The sequence below is a fragment of the Aethalodelphis obliquidens genome, unplaced genomic scaffold, assembly GCF_003676395.1.
Source record: "Aethalodelphis obliquidens isolate GAN/ISIS:26980383/991018 unplaced genomic scaffold, ASM367639v1 scaffold12, whole genome shotgun sequence".
Classification (NCBI taxonomy): Eukaryota; Metazoa; Chordata; class Mammalia; order Artiodactyla; family Delphinidae; genus Aethalodelphis; species Aethalodelphis obliquidens.
Window position 1 is genome coordinate 23163222 of NW_020837956.1, and position 20428 is coordinate 23183649.

General features: G+C 54.9%; 3 protein-coding genes across 4 annotated transcripts in view; 2 read left to right on the plus strand and 1 right to left on the minus strand.

Moving 5' to 3' along the window:
- The window catches only part of CIB4 (calcium and integrin binding family member 4), a 44298-nt gene extending 42249 nt beyond the window's left edge, over positions 1–2049 (plus strand). The window contains 2 exon segments of the mRNA XM_027113630.1: positions 48–136; positions 1579–2049. Coding sequence (XP_026969431.1) covers positions 48–136; positions 1579–1609 — 120 coding nt within the window. The 3' untranslated portion in view covers positions 1610–2049.
- Positions 2050–3606: 1557 nt separating this feature from the next.
- On the minus strand, positions 3607–15887 carry CIMIP2C (ciliary microtubule inner protein 2C). Its single transcript, XM_027113924.1, is given in 2 exon segments — positions 3607–3759; positions 15756–15887. Coding segments are annotated over 2 exon segments (285 nt in total).
- A 3742-nt stretch (positions 15888–19629) lies between these two features.
- Positions 19630–20428, plus strand: part of OTOF (otoferlin) — a 91007-nt gene continuing 90208 nt past the window's right edge. The window contains exon 1 of one of the 2 annotated variants that reach the window (XM_027113631.1): positions 19630–19814. In XM_027113631.1, coding sequence (XP_026969432.1) covers positions 19736–19814 — 79 coding nt within the window. In that variant the 5' untranslated portion in view covers positions 19630–19735. The remainder of the gene's footprint in view (positions 19815–20428) is intronic. The other variant, XM_027113632.1, reaches the window with a different exon arrangement.

The following is a 20428-nucleotide window of genomic DNA, read 5'->3' on the forward strand; positions in this document are numbered from 1 at the left end:
CCCATCTCCCTTTCTGATTCTCTCGCTGCTTCTGCACCCCTGTCCAGGTCCTGAATGAGTCAGATCTGGACAATGACAACATGCTGTCTTTCTCAGAGTTTGAACACGCGATGGCCAGATCTCCGGACTTCATGAAGTAAGGTGTTCTGGAGTGAGGGGGGATGCCCAGCATAGTGGGGGACAAGAAGCCCCCCCCCCCACAGTCTCCCTCGGCCAATGGGACACCTTGGTCCTCCCAGTGAGGTCATGAGTTTCCAGGGCAATTCGCAGATTCTTGCAGAATCAGCAAAACTGGAGCTTCTGAGAAATGAGGTAACCTGGAAAGAGACAGGGAGTGGGGTTTCAAAAGGCAAAGGGGAGATTGCATTCCAGGCTTTGCAAACGACGTGGTGGTCCAGACCTCAGGTGCGGTCCCTCTACAGCCAACGAAAAGCCCGCTGGGCTCCAGGACTGACCTGGGGAGTTGCCCTTGCCCCTGTTGGTCCTGCTGCCGTGCCACCACAACCTCCAGTGGCTACTGGGAGCTGGGGATTGGCATGGAACTGTGGGGGGGAGCAGCAGGGATGAAGAGGCTGGTGATAGAGCTCAGAGAAGAGCTCAAGCATTTCCAAACCTTCCATCAGGCGGAAGGGGGCCTTAATGGTCGTTAGCTGTCCAAACTCCTTTGAGACAATCGGCCATCTCCATACTGGCTGTATTTAACAGTCTTATTTGGGTCCTTCCAGTTGTGGGAAACATACCACCGCTGAAGGCAGCCCGTTTCATGAGGAACAGCCCTTTCAGGGCAATCTTCTCACACTGAGCTGCATCTGTTTGCCTGTGTCTGCTACTCCTGGGCCCTTTCTGCCCTTGGTCTTCAGTCTAGGTGATTTTGGTAGCAAGGAAGAGTGCCCACTCAAAATGGTTTAACAAACCACTCAAAAAAGAACAAAGACAGCTAGACCTCAGAGAGCACCTGGTCGGGGGCCCAGAGTCTCTGCCTCTGTCCTCAGCAACTCTGCACTTTGCTTTACGTGCAACCAGCCATCTCTGCTTTGTCAGACGTGAGGCCAAATGTGGCCTCCACAGCGGCCAAGTTTATGTCTATTTGGCTCAGTGAATGTCCCTCAGCTCTGGCTCCAAATTCTCAGAGAATCTGATTGGCCAGCTCCAGGCAGGTGTCCAGCCCTCTTCCAACTGCCTGGCCAGAGCAGAGGGCCCTCCATCCCAACATGGCTGCCAGAGGGCTTAGCCTGGGCAGACTCTCTAAAAGAGGATCCACACTTGGACCACCCCCCCCCGCCCAACCGAGGTAATTCCTCTTCCTCCATAACAGCCCAGCACATGACTGGAGCTGGAATCCTGTCTGCCTTGAGTTTTTTCTTTGAATCTCTCCCGTTTCTTTCCACTGGTTCCAGCACCACAAGGTTCGGACAGCCTTTGCATTCTAGAGCTGCTCAAAGGAGGCTTTGAGTTGGCTTGGGAGAGCTGCAAACTGGCCATCACTCAGAGAAGGGGACACAAGAGGTGTGAACCCAGAAATCAGAGGGGGCTTTACAGCTGCAGGCTCGAGGTGGCTAATGGAATTCTTTCTTTCAGCTCCTTTCGGATTCACTTCTGGGGGTGCTGATGTGGCCCCAAATACCTGCTCTGGCGGCCTTGAGGGGGACCCCTGGAACTAGGAATTCAACCCCCTGCGGGCGGGGCGCTGGGGGAAATCTGATTAGAAGAATGACTTTGTCCCCATCCCTCCCTCCCTTCTAGAATATTGTTTATTCAGTAAAGCAGAAGAAAAGCCTTTCCCTTTTTCCATCAGTTCATCCTTTTTTGAGTGCAGGGTCATATAGAAGGACTTTTTATTAAGAACTGCTCATTCCAGGGCTTAAGTTCTCCAGTGATGCCAAGACTGGGATGGCCAGTCCTTTTGAGGTCAATACATGTCACAGCAGGGACCAGGCCAAATGGGATGAAATTCACCAGGAAAATACACGTCCTGCCCTCCCTTCCCTGGAGCCTCCGCCCAGCCTCTCTTCTCGACTCTCGGGTGCAGGCTGTACAGAGCTACGCGCTGAGCAGTCTTTCCAATTGGCGCCTGGCTTCCCAAGATATCTTGGCCCCCCTCGGCACCCCTGCACCCTCGGGACGCAACAGTGTGTGACCAGCGATCAGGGTTTATTTGCTTTGCTCTTCAGCCAAGCCCTGGAATGAATTTGGCCACCACAGGGGCTCTTTGGGGCCCAGCTGCTCTGGCGCTCAGGAGAGGCCCCTTAGGGGTTCTCTGAAAGCTGTCAGATGCCTACCTGATGTCCTCAGAGGAGGAGGTGTCTAAATGCTGGCTCACAGGGGAAGGTCTGTCTCACCCTCCGTGTACTTGAACCTGCTGTGGTTGCCTTGCCTTTAGGGGAAATAAGAGCCCTATGGAGTCCCTTGTTCAAATCCAGGAGGTGCTGGAATGTTGGAGAATTCCTATGGTGTGGGTACACACCTGACCCAAGGTTCCCATTCTAGATCCTGTCTCCAGAGGGGCTGTCCCCTGCATCCTGTGCCCTGTCCCACAGACAGGAGGCCTCCCAGGAGGTAGTAGGCAGCGGCCTCCAGACCCCGAACCTCCCAGGCCACGTTCAGATGTGACCTAGGAACCCAGTGTCCACTCTGGCGCAAAGGTCCCTGATGCACAGTGATGCCTTGAAGAGTGTCTTAGTCTCAGGTCCCTTACCTCCTGTCCCCTTCTAGAAACAGTCCCAGGGGTAGGTCCCAAATCAGACTGTCCCTGCCAGTCTGGGAAGAATGCAGAAAGTGGTTTCTTCTCTCAGGCACTCCGGGATCTGCGTCATCCCCACCCCACATGGACCACAAGCAGAGTGTGTAGTGGAAATAGCAGAGCTTGGGAGTCAGACAGGCCTAGGTTCGAATCCTGTCTGCGCCACTTCTCAGCTGCATGAATTTGGACAATTCTTTCCCCCTCTGAGCCTTGGTGTCTTTATCAGTAAAGTGGGGGCAACACCCCCTCTCTCACAGGCTATTGTGTGAAAGAAATGCGGCTGAGCCGAGGCTCAGGTGGGAATTCCTTTGCATCTGACACCGGCGCAAGCGTTCCAGGGCCACTGCACCCTCCTTCTCAGACATGGCATAACGGAACTTCCTTGATTATCCCATTGGAAGCAGATGGGACATATCTCTTGCCTGAGTGACCGGCCACCGAGACTCAGGAGCCCTACAGGCCGCAGGGGGGAGGTGTGTGGGTCCAGCAGCGTGCTGACATCACCCTCAGGGGAGAGGTGTGTGAGTCCAGCAGGGTGCTGACACCGCCCTCAGGGGAGAGGTGTGTGGGTCCAGCCGCGTGCTGACACAGCCCTCAGGGGAGAGGTGTGTGGGTCCAGCCGCGTGCTGACACAGCCCTCAGGGGAGAGGTGTGTGGGTCCAGCAGGGTGCTGACACCGCCTTTTCTTGGCTCTAACACCTGGGGTGAGCATTGCACAGGCCCCTCAGACACCGTGCTGTGTGACCCTCAGTGCTGTCCTGCTGTGGCCAAGTGGTCCTGGGGCTCAGAGGAGAGGAATGTGGGATGGTCACGGATAAAGATTTTATTCCAAAAATCCAACCTGGTGATGCCGTGGCTCTCAGGCATCAGGCTCTGAACTCGAAGTAGCCGTCCCGCATCTGCCACTCCTGTGGGGAGACCCTCTTCCCTGACGGGAATGTCTGGTAGGTCCTCAGGTTCTCAGGGGATACTCTTTTTTTTTTTTTTTTGCGGTACGCAGGCCTCTCACTGCTGTGGCCTCTCCCGCCGTGGAGCACAGGCTCCGGACGTGCAGGCTCAGTGGCCATGGCTCACGGGCCCAGCCGCTCCGCGGCATGTGGGATCTTCCCAGACCGGGGCACGAGCCCGCGTCCCCTGCATCGGCAGGCGGACTCTCAACCACTGCGCCACCAGGGAAGCCCAGGGAATACTCTTAAAAGGTGCCACTTCTTCTTCAGCCCCAGAGGAGGCCTGGGAGTGAGGATGGAGCTAGTGTTATGCAGTGAACCAGGTAGGGAGGGTGAAAAAGGCCCACTTCCCAGCCGTGCTGCCGATGACCCTGCCGGCTGCCCGTCAGCTTGACACTCGAGGTCAGAATGACTTGTGTTTGCACAGCGTACAGTGGTTAAGAGCAAAGACATAGGTGTCAAGAAGCTGGGATGGATTCTGGCCCAATTCCTGCTAGAAGTGTACACATGTAATAATGGACTAATGTCGGTACCTCCCTCCTAGCTCTGTTTTGAGGAGTAGATGAAGTAATGCGTACAAAGCACTTAACATGATGCTGAACAAGGAGCAAACACTCAACAAGTGTTATAAGAAATGTGCTGCTGCTACTGACGATGTTGGTGATGGTGGCGGTGACAATGGTGATGGTGGTGGTGACAGTGATGGCAGTGGACCTCAGGGAAGGACAGGGACTTTCCCCAGGCCACAGAGATGATCGGGGTAAAGCCTGAGTGCAGACACGACCCTCTTACTCCCAACCACCTAGTTGGTCCCCTGTGTTAGATGTGAAGCTGCCAGGCAGTTTGGAGAAGGAACAGAGCTGGGCGTCCTGGGGTCCCACAGCTGCAGGAGAAGCAGATCCTGCCCGGAGAGCTCTCAAGGGAGACTTGTCCCCAGACAAGGCCCTGCACGGTCTCCAGGGATGGACTGACTCAGAGCCACCCCAAGGGTGGAGATGGCCAACCTAGAATCCTAGAGTTGGCGTTGGGAGATCCGGGTTCCCTCCAGTTCTGCCTTCAACCAGACTTGCCGTGGCACAAGTTCCCGAGGCCATTGTGGAGTCTCAGTTTCCATATTTAGAAAATGCGTCCATCTGTCCTGCACAGAAGAACCTATAGAAGATGTTAAGTTGTAGCTTTAAAACCCATTAAACTCTATGAAAAGGGTCGCTGCCTTATCCGTAACAACAATGGCAAGGCTCGGGGCTCTTGAGGCGAGCAATGGGTCAGCATGGAGTTGGAAACCCAAGATCTGCCCACTGACCTCCCGATGCCCCCTACTCCACAGGACACCTCACAGCACAGACTTCTGATCTCCCTGCCTGGGTGGCAGGAGGGAGAGTGAGGAAACCACATGCCCGATTATCTCACAGGGCAGAGCTGGCCTTCCCCGGGAGAAGAAGCTCTCCCAGATAAAAGCAGCAAAGGGTGGACAGGAAGGAACTTTCACATTTGTTAGAGGGACGGTTGGACTTTGAAAAATATGTTCACGTCCCTAAAAGAACATTTTCCGAGTCTGGGCTGGGGCTGGGGAGACAGCCCTGCTTTGTGTAGTACCCTCTGGGTCCACCAGAGGGCAGACGCTCCTTGCTGCACCGAGGGGCTGTGCTGGCGTTTGGACGAGTGTAGCTGCAAGGCTGCCATTGCAGGGGGAGAAGCCTGCAGACTCAGCAAGGATTATGGGGTTTGCTCCCAAACTCCCAAGGCAACTGAAAATGCTCTTCCTGATTCCGCCCATTCAGGTTCCTGGCATCCCTCCTGAGGCTGCTGAAATCTTGACCCCCTCGCTCTGTAACTGTCACCCTGTGTATTGTGGGGTAAAGTCTTAACTCATCACCCTCTGCGACCAAGGGGCCTAGTGGGAGGGACAAGAGCAGGGCGAGCAGAGATGCTTGGGGACACAGAGAGCACAGCAGACACGGCTCACGACCCCTGGTTAACTGAGACTCACACAGAGAGAACCAAGACTTGTTTGGGGAAAGGGAGGGGAGAGGAGGGGCGAGTTGGTGACATCAGAGAGCATGGGAATCAGACTTCGAGCAAATAAGAGAGCAAAGCTCCCCAGTCAGCATAGCCTCCGCTGGGCTCCCTGCCCTCTGAAACCTGGCCCTGCCCCCATGTCGCCACTGAGGTCACTCTTGCCGAGGTCACCAGTGGCCCTCCTGCAACGCTGGACACTGTGGACCGCTCTCTTCTTGAAATATCACTCGTGGTTTCTATTACTCTGCTCTCTCGTTCACTGTTGGTTTTCACCAACACCTCTGTCCTTTCCTTCTCAGTCTCTTTCTCATCATGTTCCCTCTCTGCCCACTTCCTCTGGGGTCTGTCCAGGGCCCACCCAGTCTTCCTGGTGATGGCCTCCATGCCGTGGCTTAAGCTTCACCTGTGTGTGCAGGACCCCTGGTCTCCAGCTCCAGCTCAGAAGTTCCCTCCAAGTTTCAGACTCCTGTGTACGGTTGCACACTACGCATCTCCCTGGGATGTCCCCCAGGCCTCACCTCCCACCTCCACCTTCCCCAACAGTCTAGTCCCACCTCCGTGAAGAGCACTCCGCGACGTCCAAGACAGAACGGGCATCCCTCTCCCCCAGCTTCATCGCTCACATCCGGTCAGCCAGCAAGCCCTGCAGCTGCGTCCCCGCCACCTGAGCTCAAGCAGCATCGCCTATCGCCTGGCCCGCGGCAGCAGCCTCCTCCCTGCTCTCCTACCTGCACTCGTACCTCCAGCCCATTTTCCACACTTATAGCCAGACTGAACTTTCTGAAGTCAGCTCCTTAGCGTGGCAGGCAAGGCTGTCAGTGACCTGACCCTTGCCTCTGTCTCTGCCTCATCAGTTACCCTGCAGCCCGGTTGTGAACAGCCGTTGCGGTTCCTGTGTGTAATTGCTCTTCCTGCCTTCCACCCCGCCTTTCCCCTCACTCTCCCCACTGGCGTCTTGCCCTGTGCCTTCTGCCATCAGGAATGACAAACCTGTCCACCACCACCCCGTCCCCTGCTCCGAGCCTCCTGGTACTAAAAGGCCCTTTAAGACTTGCCTAAATGTCACTTCTTTGAAGAAGCCTTTCCTTGCCGCCTCTTCTAAGTCTAGGTGGGTCCCACTCTCTGTTCTCTCTGTGCCCTAAACCCCTTCCACCAATCTCACCCTGTCCTGCTACTGTCCGCTTACATCTTGTCTCCCTGCTAGACGGGGAGCTTCTCAAGGGCAGAGTTGGATCACATCTTACGTTTGATCCCCAGTTCTCCGAACCGTGTCAGGCACATTGTCTGTGGGCAGGAAATGTCTATTAAACAAATGACAAGGTGAGTAGCTGACGTTCCAACAGTACCAGTGATGTTACGGTGGGACCTACAGACACAGACACTGAAAGCCAGTGGCCATGCTCCAGGGCCCTCCAGTGCATCTCCTGAGACCACCCTACTGCAATGCTTGACGTCTTACTTCCTCTCGGTTGAGCTCCCTCCCCGACGTGAAAACATTCCCAGGGAAGCCCCGGAAAGTGCAGGGAGCCGGCCAGCCCACTGCCAGTCGAGGGCTTCTCCATTTCAGGAACTCGTCCTGCACCAGAGGCCAAAGCACAGCGAGGCCTTTGAAGACGTGCGTCAGTATGACCTCTGAGGGCTGCCCTGGGCCGCAGGCTCCTCACAGGTAGAACGGGTGTTGGCCTAGAGTTAGAAAGAAATGCATGATTTCATCTTTGGATGAAAGGCAAGAAAGTTAAGCACCGTGGTTACTGATGCACCTTCCAATGGCTTTGCACTGTAGGCAGAACAGGAGTCCTGCCCCGGTTCCTGGTCCTACCCTCCCTCCGCAGCTCTACCTCCCTGCGATCCTGCAGCATTCGAGGCTAGCCCGGGGCCAGAGCAGTGAGCGATGGGGCTGCAGAGTGGGCAGCAGAGGGGAGAGACCCTCCACTGGACTCAGGCCTTTCTCCAGCCTCACCTCTCTTGTCCCTTGCCTTCTTTCTGCCCTGGGTGCCTTGACCATGGTGGTCCTAACCCTCTCCCTCCTGCCTCAGTGACCCTTCCTGTTGGCCCCTCCTGAGTTCCTTGCTGGCGGCCACGTCTCCTGTCCTCGAAAGACGGTGGGGTCGGTGAGTGCCTGCGAGCCTGTGGGGTCGCCTTGGCCACTTTCAGGACGGAGTCCTCCTCTTTGCCATGGCCTTCCTCCTCCTGGGCTGCAGCGCCCTCTCCTGCCTCACCAAGGCCTCACTCCCCCATCCATCCCTCCCTGTCTCTCGGCCTCTGTCCCCCCTCCCAGCCATCTGGGATCTCTCCTGCTCCCCTAGTGTCTTCTCCTCTGCCCACAGACATTCAAAGCTTTTCCTAGATTGCAAAATTCCACACTTGGCCTTGCTGCTTTCTACAACCCTTTCTCTTCCTTTATTTCCAAATTTCTCCAAGGAATCCTCTTCACTACTTTCTGCCTTCATTTCTTCTACTCCTATGCTTTCCTCCTGACCCGTCACTTGAATGCGTGCTTTTTCATGAAGGTCATATGAGCTCATCCAGTCGCCACATCCAACAGCCTTGGCCCCCACTCCCTCTCTGCAACGTTCGCACTGGTGAAGAAACTCATTTGGAAGAAGCATCACCTAAGATCAAGAGGCAGAGCCCCTGGAAGTTCTTTGTGCCGTGTGTGAAATGTCATAAACAGAGCAGTACCACCGTCTAGAAGTCAAAGACAAGCGGTTGGGAGGTGCTTTCTCCTTCACGGCGATGAGTCGCTCCATGTGGAGGGAACTGTCCACCAGCCGTCTCCAGCCCCCACTTGCTCTTCCACATTAGAAGTGGAGGAACATCTACCTGGGGGGGCGTGAAGCCCACTCTCCCTCCCTCTTTTGCTTGGAAGCAAGGAAGGCCACCCTGCTCCTCCATGCCCTTTGGGGGACCCACTCTGCCCTTCAGGAGGAAAGCCTGCCCGGCCCGGCCATCTCATCCGGGCTCAGCGTCAGCCCTACTCTCCGACGCCAGCTTCCCCTCGTTTATCTTTTCTCTCAAGTGGTTCAGAACGCAGGGGATGAAAGAGGTGCCGGTCACCAGCTGTTGCCGCACTCCAACACAGAGAAAATGAAGCAACAGAATGAAAACTAAAGAAACAACCGTCTACAGCGCTCTGCAGAGAAAAGAGCATGACCCGAGAATATCGAACTAGCCAGCCACCTAGGTATAAAGGCAGCTGCATGAAAAAACTCAGGAAATAAAGCACCCAAAGCTCTTCTTGAAAGCAGTGCTCAATGATGAAATCCTGCCAACTAAGAGATGGTTCAAAAGCAAAAACTACTCAGGAATGTAGAACCTCTGTAAGAATGACTGGTGGTTACTTCACATCTATTTAAGTGCAGAGAACCAAGAATAGCTACTAGGTGAAGACTGGCTGCAGAAAAGAATGTAAATGTTATAAAACCTGTCAAAGGAAAAAATAATTTAAGCAATAAAAGTTGGGGGTGTGTGGGTGGAGGGGAGATGGGTGTGCACTTAGAATTTCTAAAGCATAGTTCAACCCGTGGCATCTAAAATCGAAACACGTTGGTGAAAATAACACAATGTAATTACTCTAACCCCTTAACGGTGCTTATTCTCTATCCCTCAGAGGGAACTTTTAGAAACGGAGATCTCTTATGATGAATTAGCATTTATCTAAAATCTGTTCTTCCACTTTACTTCGGTATCTTTCTCTTCAGTTAAGTTTGAGTAACATTAAATTTCATGCTTTTCATTTTAAAATAGTAAGTATGGTAAGATCATATTTTTATAAAATTGCTCACTTATCTTTCTATCCATGGACCCATCCACCCATCCATTTAGCCTTTTATCTGACTATACACATAAAAAGAAAGCTAAAATGATTTTTGGTTAATTCTAAGTGTTTGGATTTGGGGTGATTTGTTGCGTTCTTCTTTACCTGCACAGGTAATACTTTTTAAGAGAGTCAGATGGCATTAAGAGTTACTTTATCGGAAACCCACTGTGTGCCGGTGCGATGCTAGGTGTCGAGAATACAAAAGCCTGCATCGCTCAGCCCTCCTTCCTCCCGCCTCCCCCTCATTCGGTATTTATTGAGTCCTGGTGTGTGTGTGCAAAAATGATGCTGGCAGTCAAGGCTCTTCAATGCAGGAGGGAAGGCCCATTCCCCTGAAGGTCGGGTGGGGAGAGTACTGGTGGAGCTCCATGAAGGGGTCTCCATGGGGGGAGGCTTTGAGGATAACCTCAGCATGGAGGAGGACGGACTGCAGTCTGGCTCTCTTCCCCTGCTCATCTCCTAGGTGCTGGTGTTGCCCCAGGGTCCTCTTCTCTCTTCAGGAACCCACTCCCTGTGGGAGAGCTCGTCCACGTTAGACTTCCAACACCGAGGACACCCAGATCGGTGTCTCCAGCTCCGACCCTCCTCCCGGCTACAGATCCACACACCCAGCTGCCCAGCGAGTGCTTGCCCGGGGGCCCCAGACTCAGCGCAACTGAAGACAGCCTGCTTCTCCTCCTGGCCGTCTCCGTCCTGGCTAACACCGCCTCACCTACCAGAAACCGGGCATCACCCTGCCAACCGTCACATCCAGCCTCTCCCTAAGTCCTGCTTTTGCTCCCTCCTTAGTGACTTTCCCACTGCCCTCCTCCATCCCATGGCTACCAGTCCTCCTCTTGCTTACCTGGACAGCCTCAGATCTCCTAGCTAGTCCCCTAGACCAAGTGTCACCCCTGCAGCCTGTCGTCCACACTGATGCCAGAGTGACCTTTCATCATCTGATCACCATGGCTCACCTCTCTTTTCACTTCCCCACGGGCGCCCTATGCCCCGGAAGTGTTACTCACATCCCTGGGGCCCCACGTGCTCTCCAAGCCTTTACACACGTTTCCTCCACCTGCATCTCCTCCTGCCTCCTGGGGCATCTCGCCCTGACTCACAGAGCCAGGCTCCCTGTCGCCTCCCCTGGCCCCCCACCCTCTGCCCAGCATCTCTGCCTCACAGCAGGATTACGATCCTTCATCGACATCAAGGTCCACATGAGCTCAGCTCCTCTGCTAATGAGTGTTCTCTTCTATCCTCAAAACCTGCACAGCCCCGACACATGACAAGCGCTCAGTAATGTTCACTGAAGGACGCCGAAGTCCAGAAGCCGGGGGCACCATTTCCTGGAACGCTGGGCTCCAGAGAGTCCCACCCACAGGGGCGTCTGCGCACCTCAAAGAAAGGAGCTATAGAAAAGTGACATGTCATCGTGATTCTTGTCTTTGCCACCCCCAGGCTCTCTGCCACACTCCTCCTCTGCTCCCTGCTTTCCCACCTTCTCTGAAAGCCAAGATATTTGCATCCCAATAGAAGAGAAGCCCTCTCCTCCGCAATCCTCCTAAGGTTCTGCGTGGGCTCTAGATTCCATTCAGCCCCTCTTGCTGTGGGCGGGGACCCGTGCACACGTGCGCGTGTGTGTGTGCGCGCACGTGCGTGCCCATGCACATGGTCATATTTATTTAGCCCTCGGAGGGCACGCCTTGACTAGTAGGTCTATGTCCCTGTACACACTTGCATTTGCGAGCTGTGAGCATGACAGTGCGGTTCCATGGTAGAGCCCCGTTTTTGTTGGGCGTGTGGCATGCCATGGTGGAGAGGACAGAGGGGCACGACATGTTTCACAATGGGGCATCGAATGGTCCCTACGGACCCTCACACCTCCTCCTCGACCCCTTCGTCCAACCCTGCCCCTCACCCACCTGCGCACCACACAAGCTTGGAGAAGGTGCTCAGCCCGGTCCACAGTCAAAGCCCCCTGTGGTTACTGTGCACGCGGGGAGCCATCCCTCCCCGCCTCTTAACAGCACTGCTTGGTCCCCCAGCTAACATTCAAATTAATTACCGTTCGCCATCAGGGATCCCACGAGCAGCTTATTAACTAATTAACTTGTTACTGTTCAGCCTGTTCTCATTCCAAGAGCACCCTCTTCTCCACACACTTCCTGCTGAGTACGGTTCTGGTCAGATCCCTCCCTTGGGCAACAACCTTCAAGGGCTCCCCATCACCTGGGAAATTAAGAACAAACTGGGCCAGGTGCTCAAGGCCCTGCTTGACGTGGGCCCCTGTGAGAGGTCTTTCCAGTCTCATCATCCACTTCTGTGTCCCAGTGTAACTGAGCAGGACCCTATGGGGCTTTCCAGCGACAGAATCCCCAACCATGTCCTCCAACTGCTTCTTGTCTGTAGCAAATCTTCAGCCTCCTAGGCCTTCCCAGAGTTCCAAAGAATCAATTTAATAGAGACGTGAGAAAATGCAGAAAGAAAGGAAGACAGTCAAGCAAGACAAAATAATAACAGTTCAGCCATTAAACAAAGTCAAGGACCTCTAGTTCCTCCGCAAGGACCATAGATAATATTCCGAGCCATGTCCTTTGAGCCATTTTGCAGATGCTGACCCCACCAGGTGGAAGAAGTTAATTGTATGCTGCCCGCAAGGACCTAGAACCCAGACTGGTTGGAACCAGAAGGTTGATGATGGTAACTCCTGATGACCTCACCACCAACCAATCAGAAGAATGTCCACGAGCTGATCACACACCCCACAAACCCCCTCCCTCACCCTGTCTTCAAAAGCCTTTGCCTGAAAGCCTTTGGGGAGTTGGGGGCTTTTGAGCACTAGCTACTTGGACTCCTTTCTTGGTGCCCTGCGATAAACGCGGCACGTTCCTTCACAGCAACGCAGGTCAATGGATTGGTTTCACTGTGCGCAGGCAAGAAGACCCAAGTTTGGTTCGGTAACACCAGCTTTGCCACTCCAAGCAAATAGGCCATTTGTTGCTTTCAAAGCATATTCTGCTGGTACTTCCTCCCCATGCCATCCCCTCCGTCCAGAAGATGTTTCCTCCTCTCCCCAGATTGTGATCTTATCCATCCTTCAAGGTACGTTTCATACACCCCCTTTCCCATCGAGCCTCTTCCGACCCACCCATAGACCACGCCTGTCCCTGCCATTGAACTGTCTTCAATCTTTATGCCTCTCTTATGTCTCAATTCACATTCTGCTGTGTTGTAATTACCTGGGCCCTAGTATATTCTTCCTATCTGAACTGTCAACTCCATGGGGAGAGAGGGCTGGGTTCTACTCATACTTGCATCCCTGGCACCCAGTAGATGCTCTGTAAGTATTTGCTGAATTGAACTGACAAATGGGAGCACATCTCTATGGGCTTATGATTCTTCTGCAGAGAAGGAGGGTCCCTGTTACGAAGCCCAGGTTGCCGGAGCCGCCCATCCCCTGTTCTTAGGAAGTCTCCCCAGTTCCTCAGGGCTGTGTGAGTGGCATCAGGTAGCTATGTGGGCACTTGGGCCTCCTACATCCTCCTGGGCAGACGACCTTTGCTTTGTCCCCCAGGATGCACGGGCAGGTCAAATGTTCGGACTGGGAGCCCGGTGAGGTGTGGTGGGAGGCAGAGCGCAAAGGGATGGGTCCCACCTAGATCTGACCTGCGGGCAGGAGGCACAGAGTCTCACTGAGCCAGTCTCATCCCTCCAAAAGCCTTACAATCCCGGGATCTCTGACCCGAGAGCTCCCTGCTCCCTGCAGGGAGGGCACATGGGCCAGAAAGTGGCACGATGTCTGAGGGCTGTACTGCCCAAAGCGGCAAGGGAGCAGGTGGGGCATCCTTGTCTGAGGACCAGCATCCTGTTCCCCTCAGTACCCAGAATCAGGCCTTGAACACTGTAGAGATCTAACTGATGATAACTGCTAGCAGTTGGGGAGAGCAGGGTGTTGAAGTCACACAGACCTGGCTGGGCAACCTGATGAAAGACCTCGGGCAGTTTTGCATCTGGGTTGACAACTGGGTTGTTGTGAAGATTTTTTTTTTTTAAGTTTGTAAAAAGCCCAGCTCAGTGCTGGGGGTTCACAGTGCTACCACAGGGCATCAGGGACCTGGTTCCAGCCCAGCTCTTCCATCACCAGCCTGAGGCCCAGGCAAGTCCCCATCCCCCAGACCTCGGTGACCACGTCTGGAACGGGAGGTGGTGGTGGGGCTGGACTGCCTAGCTTCCGAGGTCCTCACCCCTGCAAGTATTTCTGCCTCTCTGAGTAAAACTGGTAAGGAGGACGATCTGAGTGTCAGAAGAGACTGCTTGCACTTAAAATCCTGTGATTCATCTTTGAAAAGACATACAAAATAATAATTAGCCAAGTGTGACAGGGAATCTTGGATTCTTTCATTACGTTAACAAAGTTGCCAATAAGGTAGCATTTAGACACATAAGACAGCTCAATTCACTCCTTGTTGATGAGAATCTTTAGGGAGAGCAGTTCCCTCCCAGAAAGATCCAGTCAAGAAAGTAACACATAGAGGCTCAGCTGCTCAAACGAGCCCATCGACGCTTGCAACCTTATTTATGATTCACTTGTTATCCCAATTTCTAGATCAGTCGGAGGACAGGGCACTCAAGGGAACTGCAGACGAGTGGCGTGGATAGAGAAGTATCCTGGGATTGCTTCTGAAACATGCAGCTTCCCGCAGCGCAACCTGGGACCGAGTTGGGGAGCTGTGGGGGAGGGTTAGGTTCCATTGGAGACTGTGGTGGGCTTAAGACAAAAATATAGCAATGTATGAAATCAAATTTCATGATAAACACCCAGAGTGTGGTGCAAACACCACTATCCACGGCTGCAGAGATGGTTTTGAACTAAACCTTATGTATTTACACCAGACTGGGAACCCCTCCAGGGCAGCCCCCCACTTGTTTGTCTTAACCCAACACCTGGCCCATCCCAAGCACTCAACACATCTTTATCAAAGGAGTGCCTAAACGATTGAAAGAATTAAGAGGAAAATCCTTAGTCATCTTCTCTAACACACCTGGCTTGACTTCCGCAAACAACTGTGACCTGGTAAATCAGCTTTGTCTGATGGGAACCGAAGCAGCTTTTGAGCTCTTTAAGGCCCAGGAAAGGCCCTGTCCCCCAAGGGGCTGGATTAAAGCTACAGAACCGGCCCCTACTTACTGTACTACCTCTGTGTGCAGAAATTATTTTAATATCACAGCTCCTCTATGTCAGCCTTATTCTGCTTCAAGACAACCCAAACGTCACACAAAATATACACTGAGACCTTTTCTTTGTTTTGCAGCCTGTTTAGTTTGCAGAAGAGAGCACGTGTTTTTCCACCCACGTGGAGATCCTGCCTGCAAAACTCTCAAGACATTAATTTCATTCATTCTTTCAAAACAGATGTGTAGGTGCAGTGCAGGCAGCTTCTCAGAATCCAGCCCCCATCCTCAATGGCCGTGTTGACTGGTAGAAGAGAGGAGACAATCTCACAACCTGGAAGAGGAGGTTGGGAGTGGAAATCTCAGACACTTTGAGAAAAAGGACCAAAGAATGGAAGGGAGCGGTCAGACTTGCACCTTAGCTGTCTGGAGTGTGAACACATCCAGAGAAAGGAAAAGTAGGTTTTGCCCTGCATCCGAAAATGCTAAAGGTAGGGTAGGTCTGGGGGCTGGGAAGCTTTCAAGGGCAGCATTCTGTGAGGATTAAGTGAGGTCAGTGGGAGAACCGAGGAGGCGATCCGGTGGGTAGCGCACACCACCAAACGTTACTGCCGGTCCTGCCTGGTCAGATTCTTCGAGCCCCGCCCCCGGGTGCCCACCCGGTCGCCTTCGCTCCTTCAACCAACAAGTAATTCATGTTGCGGGAATCCTGCGTGCCCGCAATGTAGTGGGGGCCGAAGAACCCGCTCCCTTCTCGGGGACTCCTCACCCTCTTGCTCCTGCCCGGCATCTCCGAACACCAACCCCACACGTCGACTCCCCCGCCTCCCGCTGACCCGGACCCCAACCACGGTTATCCCGGCCCGGCGGGCTCCGCGCTCGCTAGGTACCAACTTCCTACCGAAGGGGGCCTGGAGAGCCCCCGCCGCGCCCAGCCACTGCCTGCTCTGAGAGCGCAGACCCCTGGGGAGGCCACCCCGCCAGGTGAAAGCTTGGCGCCCCGGGTTCCTTCGGCCCCCAAAGGGCGGAGTTTGGAGGCCGGTGGAGGGTTTTGTGGAGGGAGGAGGGGAGAGACCGCCCGCAGGGGCTCTGAGCCCCAGGTTCAGGCGAGGCCTGGTGTGCGGCGGTCATACCCGGGCATGAGGCCGGGGGGCACGTAGGCGGCGTTGAACTCGGTCAGTAGGGCGCCCGCACCGCGGGAGGCCATGATGGGGGCGGCGAGCGCGCAGCGAGCCCGGGCGCTCTGGCCACACTGTAGACAGCACGGGTTACCCGGCAACCGTGCGCCTGGCAACGCCAGGGGGGCTGCGCCGCCGCCGCGGCGTTCCGGGGCCCCGCACCCCGCTCGCCGTCCTCTTCTAGGAGCAGCCAGGCGGGGCGCGCCCGCGAGATGTTCCCGCATCTCCACGTGCTCTCCTGTGTGACCCCGCAAATCGCCGCTCCCACCCAAGCCTCTGTTTTCGCATCCTTGCATCTTTCAGCTTCCCCGCCAGGCCAGATGGGTGATGCTCCGAGGCGGGTCGGAGGTGGAAACGGTGCACAAAGCAGCAGCCCAAGCTCGGCTCTGCCCCAGGGCCCGAGTGGCCACAGGGACGTCAAGAGCCATTGCTCCCCAAGGTTTTCCACCGGGCCCCCGTTCCGCGGGGCCTCCAGGAGGGGGCTTCAGACGTGTGTCCCACTTCGTGTGTTTGCCCAGGTCACTGTAATTTAAGTGTGTGTGTATGTGTGTGTGTGTGTGTGTGCACGGACGTCGGGAGCGAAGGACATTTTTCTCCTTAATCTCTCCTCTCTCCCTAGGAACTTCCTTCTCACCTCCGCTTGCCTCTCACACTACTCCACAAGAAAGGTTTGTAAGTAAGGAGCAAAAGCCAGTCGTGAAAAGGTCTAGTGTGTGATTTACACTTGCCCCAGTTCTGCAGCGCAGTCCCTCCTGTGAATCCAGGGTTGGGCCTTTGCCCCAGAGAGCAAAGCTTCAGCCGGCCCAGGTGAGGTTTCTTGGTCATAGTGCCTCCCTCCTGTAGGTGTTCGGTGCCCACACCCAGATTTCTCCAGTGACCCTCACACAGCCCTGGGCCACATGTAGGGCAGGGTGGGGCCTAAGGTCTTTAATTGGCGGGGGTGGCGGGGGGGGGGGGGGGGGGGGGAGAGAGCCCCCCGGGGGGGGGGGGGGGGGGGGGGGGGGGGGGTGATGACAGACAGCCTCCAAGGCACCAGGCTCTTTGTGTCTCGCCCCCCACCTGCTCCCCGGCTCCCCCTACAGCAGTCCTGGTGTCAGCAAGCACCTCTGCAGTTTGGCCTCCTCCGTCACAATCTCGCTTCATCTGTCAGGTGAGGGGTGTTATCTTCACAGTTTGACCCTGTCAGTGTTAGCTGACGAAGACCTCAGCTTCCAGAATCCTCAGAAGGCTCTCTCGGACAGATGACAACGGAACCGGCGGGGGCACAGGCTTCCAAGGGGTGCAAGAGCAGGAAAACTGAGGCCCGGGGAGGAGAAGGAGCTGAAAGGGAATGAATGGTTGCAAATGGGATGCAAGACCCTCCACCCATCCTTCAAAACGCAGCCACTCCTATAGATTTCTAAATTCTCCACGCAGAACGTGGGCTATGAGAAGAGCAACATTCATAAAAGTCGTAAAAGAACAACCTTTAGTTCTTTAGAACAACTCCAGGAAGGTGGTCCTAGAGACCTCCATCCCCAGACAAGGTCCGGTGCCCACTCCCTCTCCCCATTCATGGCTTCCAAGTCCATTTGCCCCTTCTGCCTGAGGGCTAGTACTTACCATGTTCATCTCTGAGTCCCCAGCGCCTGGTACTAGAAGGAGTTCAGTACACATTCAGTGAATAAATGTCGTACTAAGAGTTACCCAAATGGGTGATAGTCAGGAGAGCGGAAATTAAAAAGTGGGATCTGGCTCAGGTTTCAGAAGGGTCAGTGGCTCAGCCAGGGGGTGCTGTGTGCTGACCGGATGGAATTGCTACCATTTCACAGATATGGAAACTGAGGTTCAGCAAAGTTCCAGGCCTTACCGAGGGCAAGTTCAGGGGCTTTCTCCTAAAGATGCACAGGTCCCTAGGAGGCCTCATGAAGCTCCCCCGCTTCACGAGGGAACATCCAGAGAGCCTAGGGAGGAGATGGATTTTTTTCCCTGTACAGCGCCACCAGGCTTTACAAAGATCACCTGACGGCCTTAGGGTTGGAACACGCTAGTGAAGTTAGTTTTTTTAAAAAGAGACATTAAACATCTGTTGTTTTTTTTAAAAGAAAATTAGACTTTCACTTTTATTGCCTAAATACAATATTCTAAAATATTCTTTAATTCAATATGGCTAGATAAATGTGAGAAAGGAGAAGGAATTGAGGAAGGAAAGAGAGAGAAGGAATTAGAACATAAAGAGATAAAGAAAAATAGGGTAGAGTAGGAGGAGACATCTAGAAGGAAGGAAGAATGCGCTTGTGATACCCTGCAGGTCGCTTGGACTATAGAATTCAAAGGGAGAGTGACCTCTTGCCAGCACGCTGTAAAAATTTAATATTTCTTTTTTTTTTTTAACCTTTAGACTGTTCAGATAGGTCACCACGCTCACTCTTTTATCCTGTCAACATTCATGGGATGTTCTACTATCCACAGGAGACCATGCGAGGCTCTGGGGACACAAAGGTGCAGGGCTCCAGGGTCTCCCAGTCGGGGGTCGGGGGAGGTAAGTGGAGAAGCCCAAGGAAGCAGTGGATGAGAGGGGACGGGACAGCACAGACAAGGACCCGACCCAGCCTGAGTGCCGTGCGGGTGCAGAGGCACTTCCGGGGATAGGCACCAGTCGGGCTGAGCCGGGAGGCTAGGGATGGGGTAGGGGCATTCCATGCAGAGCAAACAGCAAGAACAAGGGTGCAGATGGCCCTGCAAAGGCTCCAGGCTCGGGGACCCCAGCCCCCAGGGTCCCCTTCCCACTGAGCCCCTCCAGGGGTGTGCTGCTGGAAGAAAGGAGGGGCAGATCTCCTTTGGTCCTTGGAAATTCTGCCACAGAAATCCCTTCCCCAACCACTTGCAGCTGACAGTTCTCCTGCAGCACATCTCGCCACGCCCGGGCCCTAGGACGGGGCTGGGTTAGTGCCCTGGACCTGAAGTACTGCCCTTAGTAAGACATAAGCCTCTGAGGCCTTCGCAGTCAGGCATCTCCAACCATGCTTAGCCTGGCTCCTCAGTGCCCCCCAAACAGCACCTCCATCCTCCCAGATCCCAGGGAGTCAGGACCCGGCCTCTTGGGGTCCTAATCTCCGTGAGAGCAGGTGGGAAAGTCCATTCCCTGTCCTCTTAGGGCCCCCATTTCTGAGGGACCGGCCACCAGGCACAGCCTTGATGCTATCCAGTAGGTGCTGATGTTCCAGCTGAAGGGCCCTGGGCTGGGATTTCTTCATAGCACAGTGTGACCCTTCCAGAGCGTCCAGGCCCCCTGAGCCTGGTGGGCACCAGCAGCCCTGCTGGCCAGCTTGACTGGGGGTGGGGGGCGGGAGGCACCCTGAAACATCAGTGCAACAGCTCAGCTTCCTGTGCACACAGATCGTAAAGTTCCTTCTCCCCCATGGGAGGGGTGCCGCCCCACACCCGGCCCACCGCGCTCATGCCCACTCCCATCTTCCCGCTCCTGGTGGCAGAAGAGCTGCCTGGCAGGCCCTGTGGAGGGGAGGGCAGGCAGCTCTGCCCCAGGAGCTGCGAGGAGACACCTGAAGCTGGGCCGTCCTTTATCTGGGAGCAGGCGGCTGCTGAATAATGAATTCAGACCGTCTGCGCTGCTAGGCTGCGCACGGGCGCACCACACACACACGCACAGATGCACACACGCTGGGCTGACAACTTGGAGGGGTGGAGGTTGGCCGGGCTGTGAGTCTCTGTAAGGAGCAGCTGGGCTTGGTTGCCTTAGTCTCTGTGGGCAGCATCGGAGGGGAGAGGAGGCGGTGTAGGAGAGGAGGGAGGCACGTGTGCCGAGTGCCTTCCACCCACAGAGCTCACTCCTTCCCCTGCTGCTCCCGCCTGGCGGTACCCAGGCTCCCGCACCAGCATGGCTCTGTTCGTCCACCTCAAGACGGTCTCCGAGCTGCGGGGCAGGGGCGACCGGATCGCCAAAGTGACCTTCCGAGGTAGGGACTCTCCAGTCTTATGGGGACCCCAGCTCCGGGCTGACGGGATAGGGCAGGGAGGGGAGGATGGATTGGAAAAGTTCTAGAAGGTTGGTGCGATGAGGCTTCTCACAGGCAGCCATCTGCCCCTGGCCTGACTAACCATTGTGATTTCTTGAAAATCAGGGTCCCCCACGTTTCCATGTCTGCATGTGTGTCTCTCCCTGCACTCGCCAATGTGCCAACCAGAGGGTTGTCCTCTGCCTGCAGGAGGTCCTGGGGAGGCAAAAGTGAGGACCCCACCCCAGGGCTCAGGAGAACCCAGGGCTGAGGGACCCAGCGCTGCAGAATCTCCCTGGGCCCCCTCCTCCTCTCCCTCTCCCTCCTGCAGGTTGATTTCCTTGGGCACAGAGTGGGGGTGTGGTGTACAGCCTGGAAGACCCGGGGGGCTCCTAGGAACCAGCATGATGGCGATACTGTTGGCTTCTCGCAGGTCTATCTGTGGTCAGGGGTCCTATGAGCCCCACCAGCCTCCCTCTCTGTCGGTTCTCTTCCTAGCCTCCTTCCCTCTCACACACCCAGTGACCATTTACTATGATCTCTGTGCCAAGGCCAGGGGCTGGACATGATCCAGA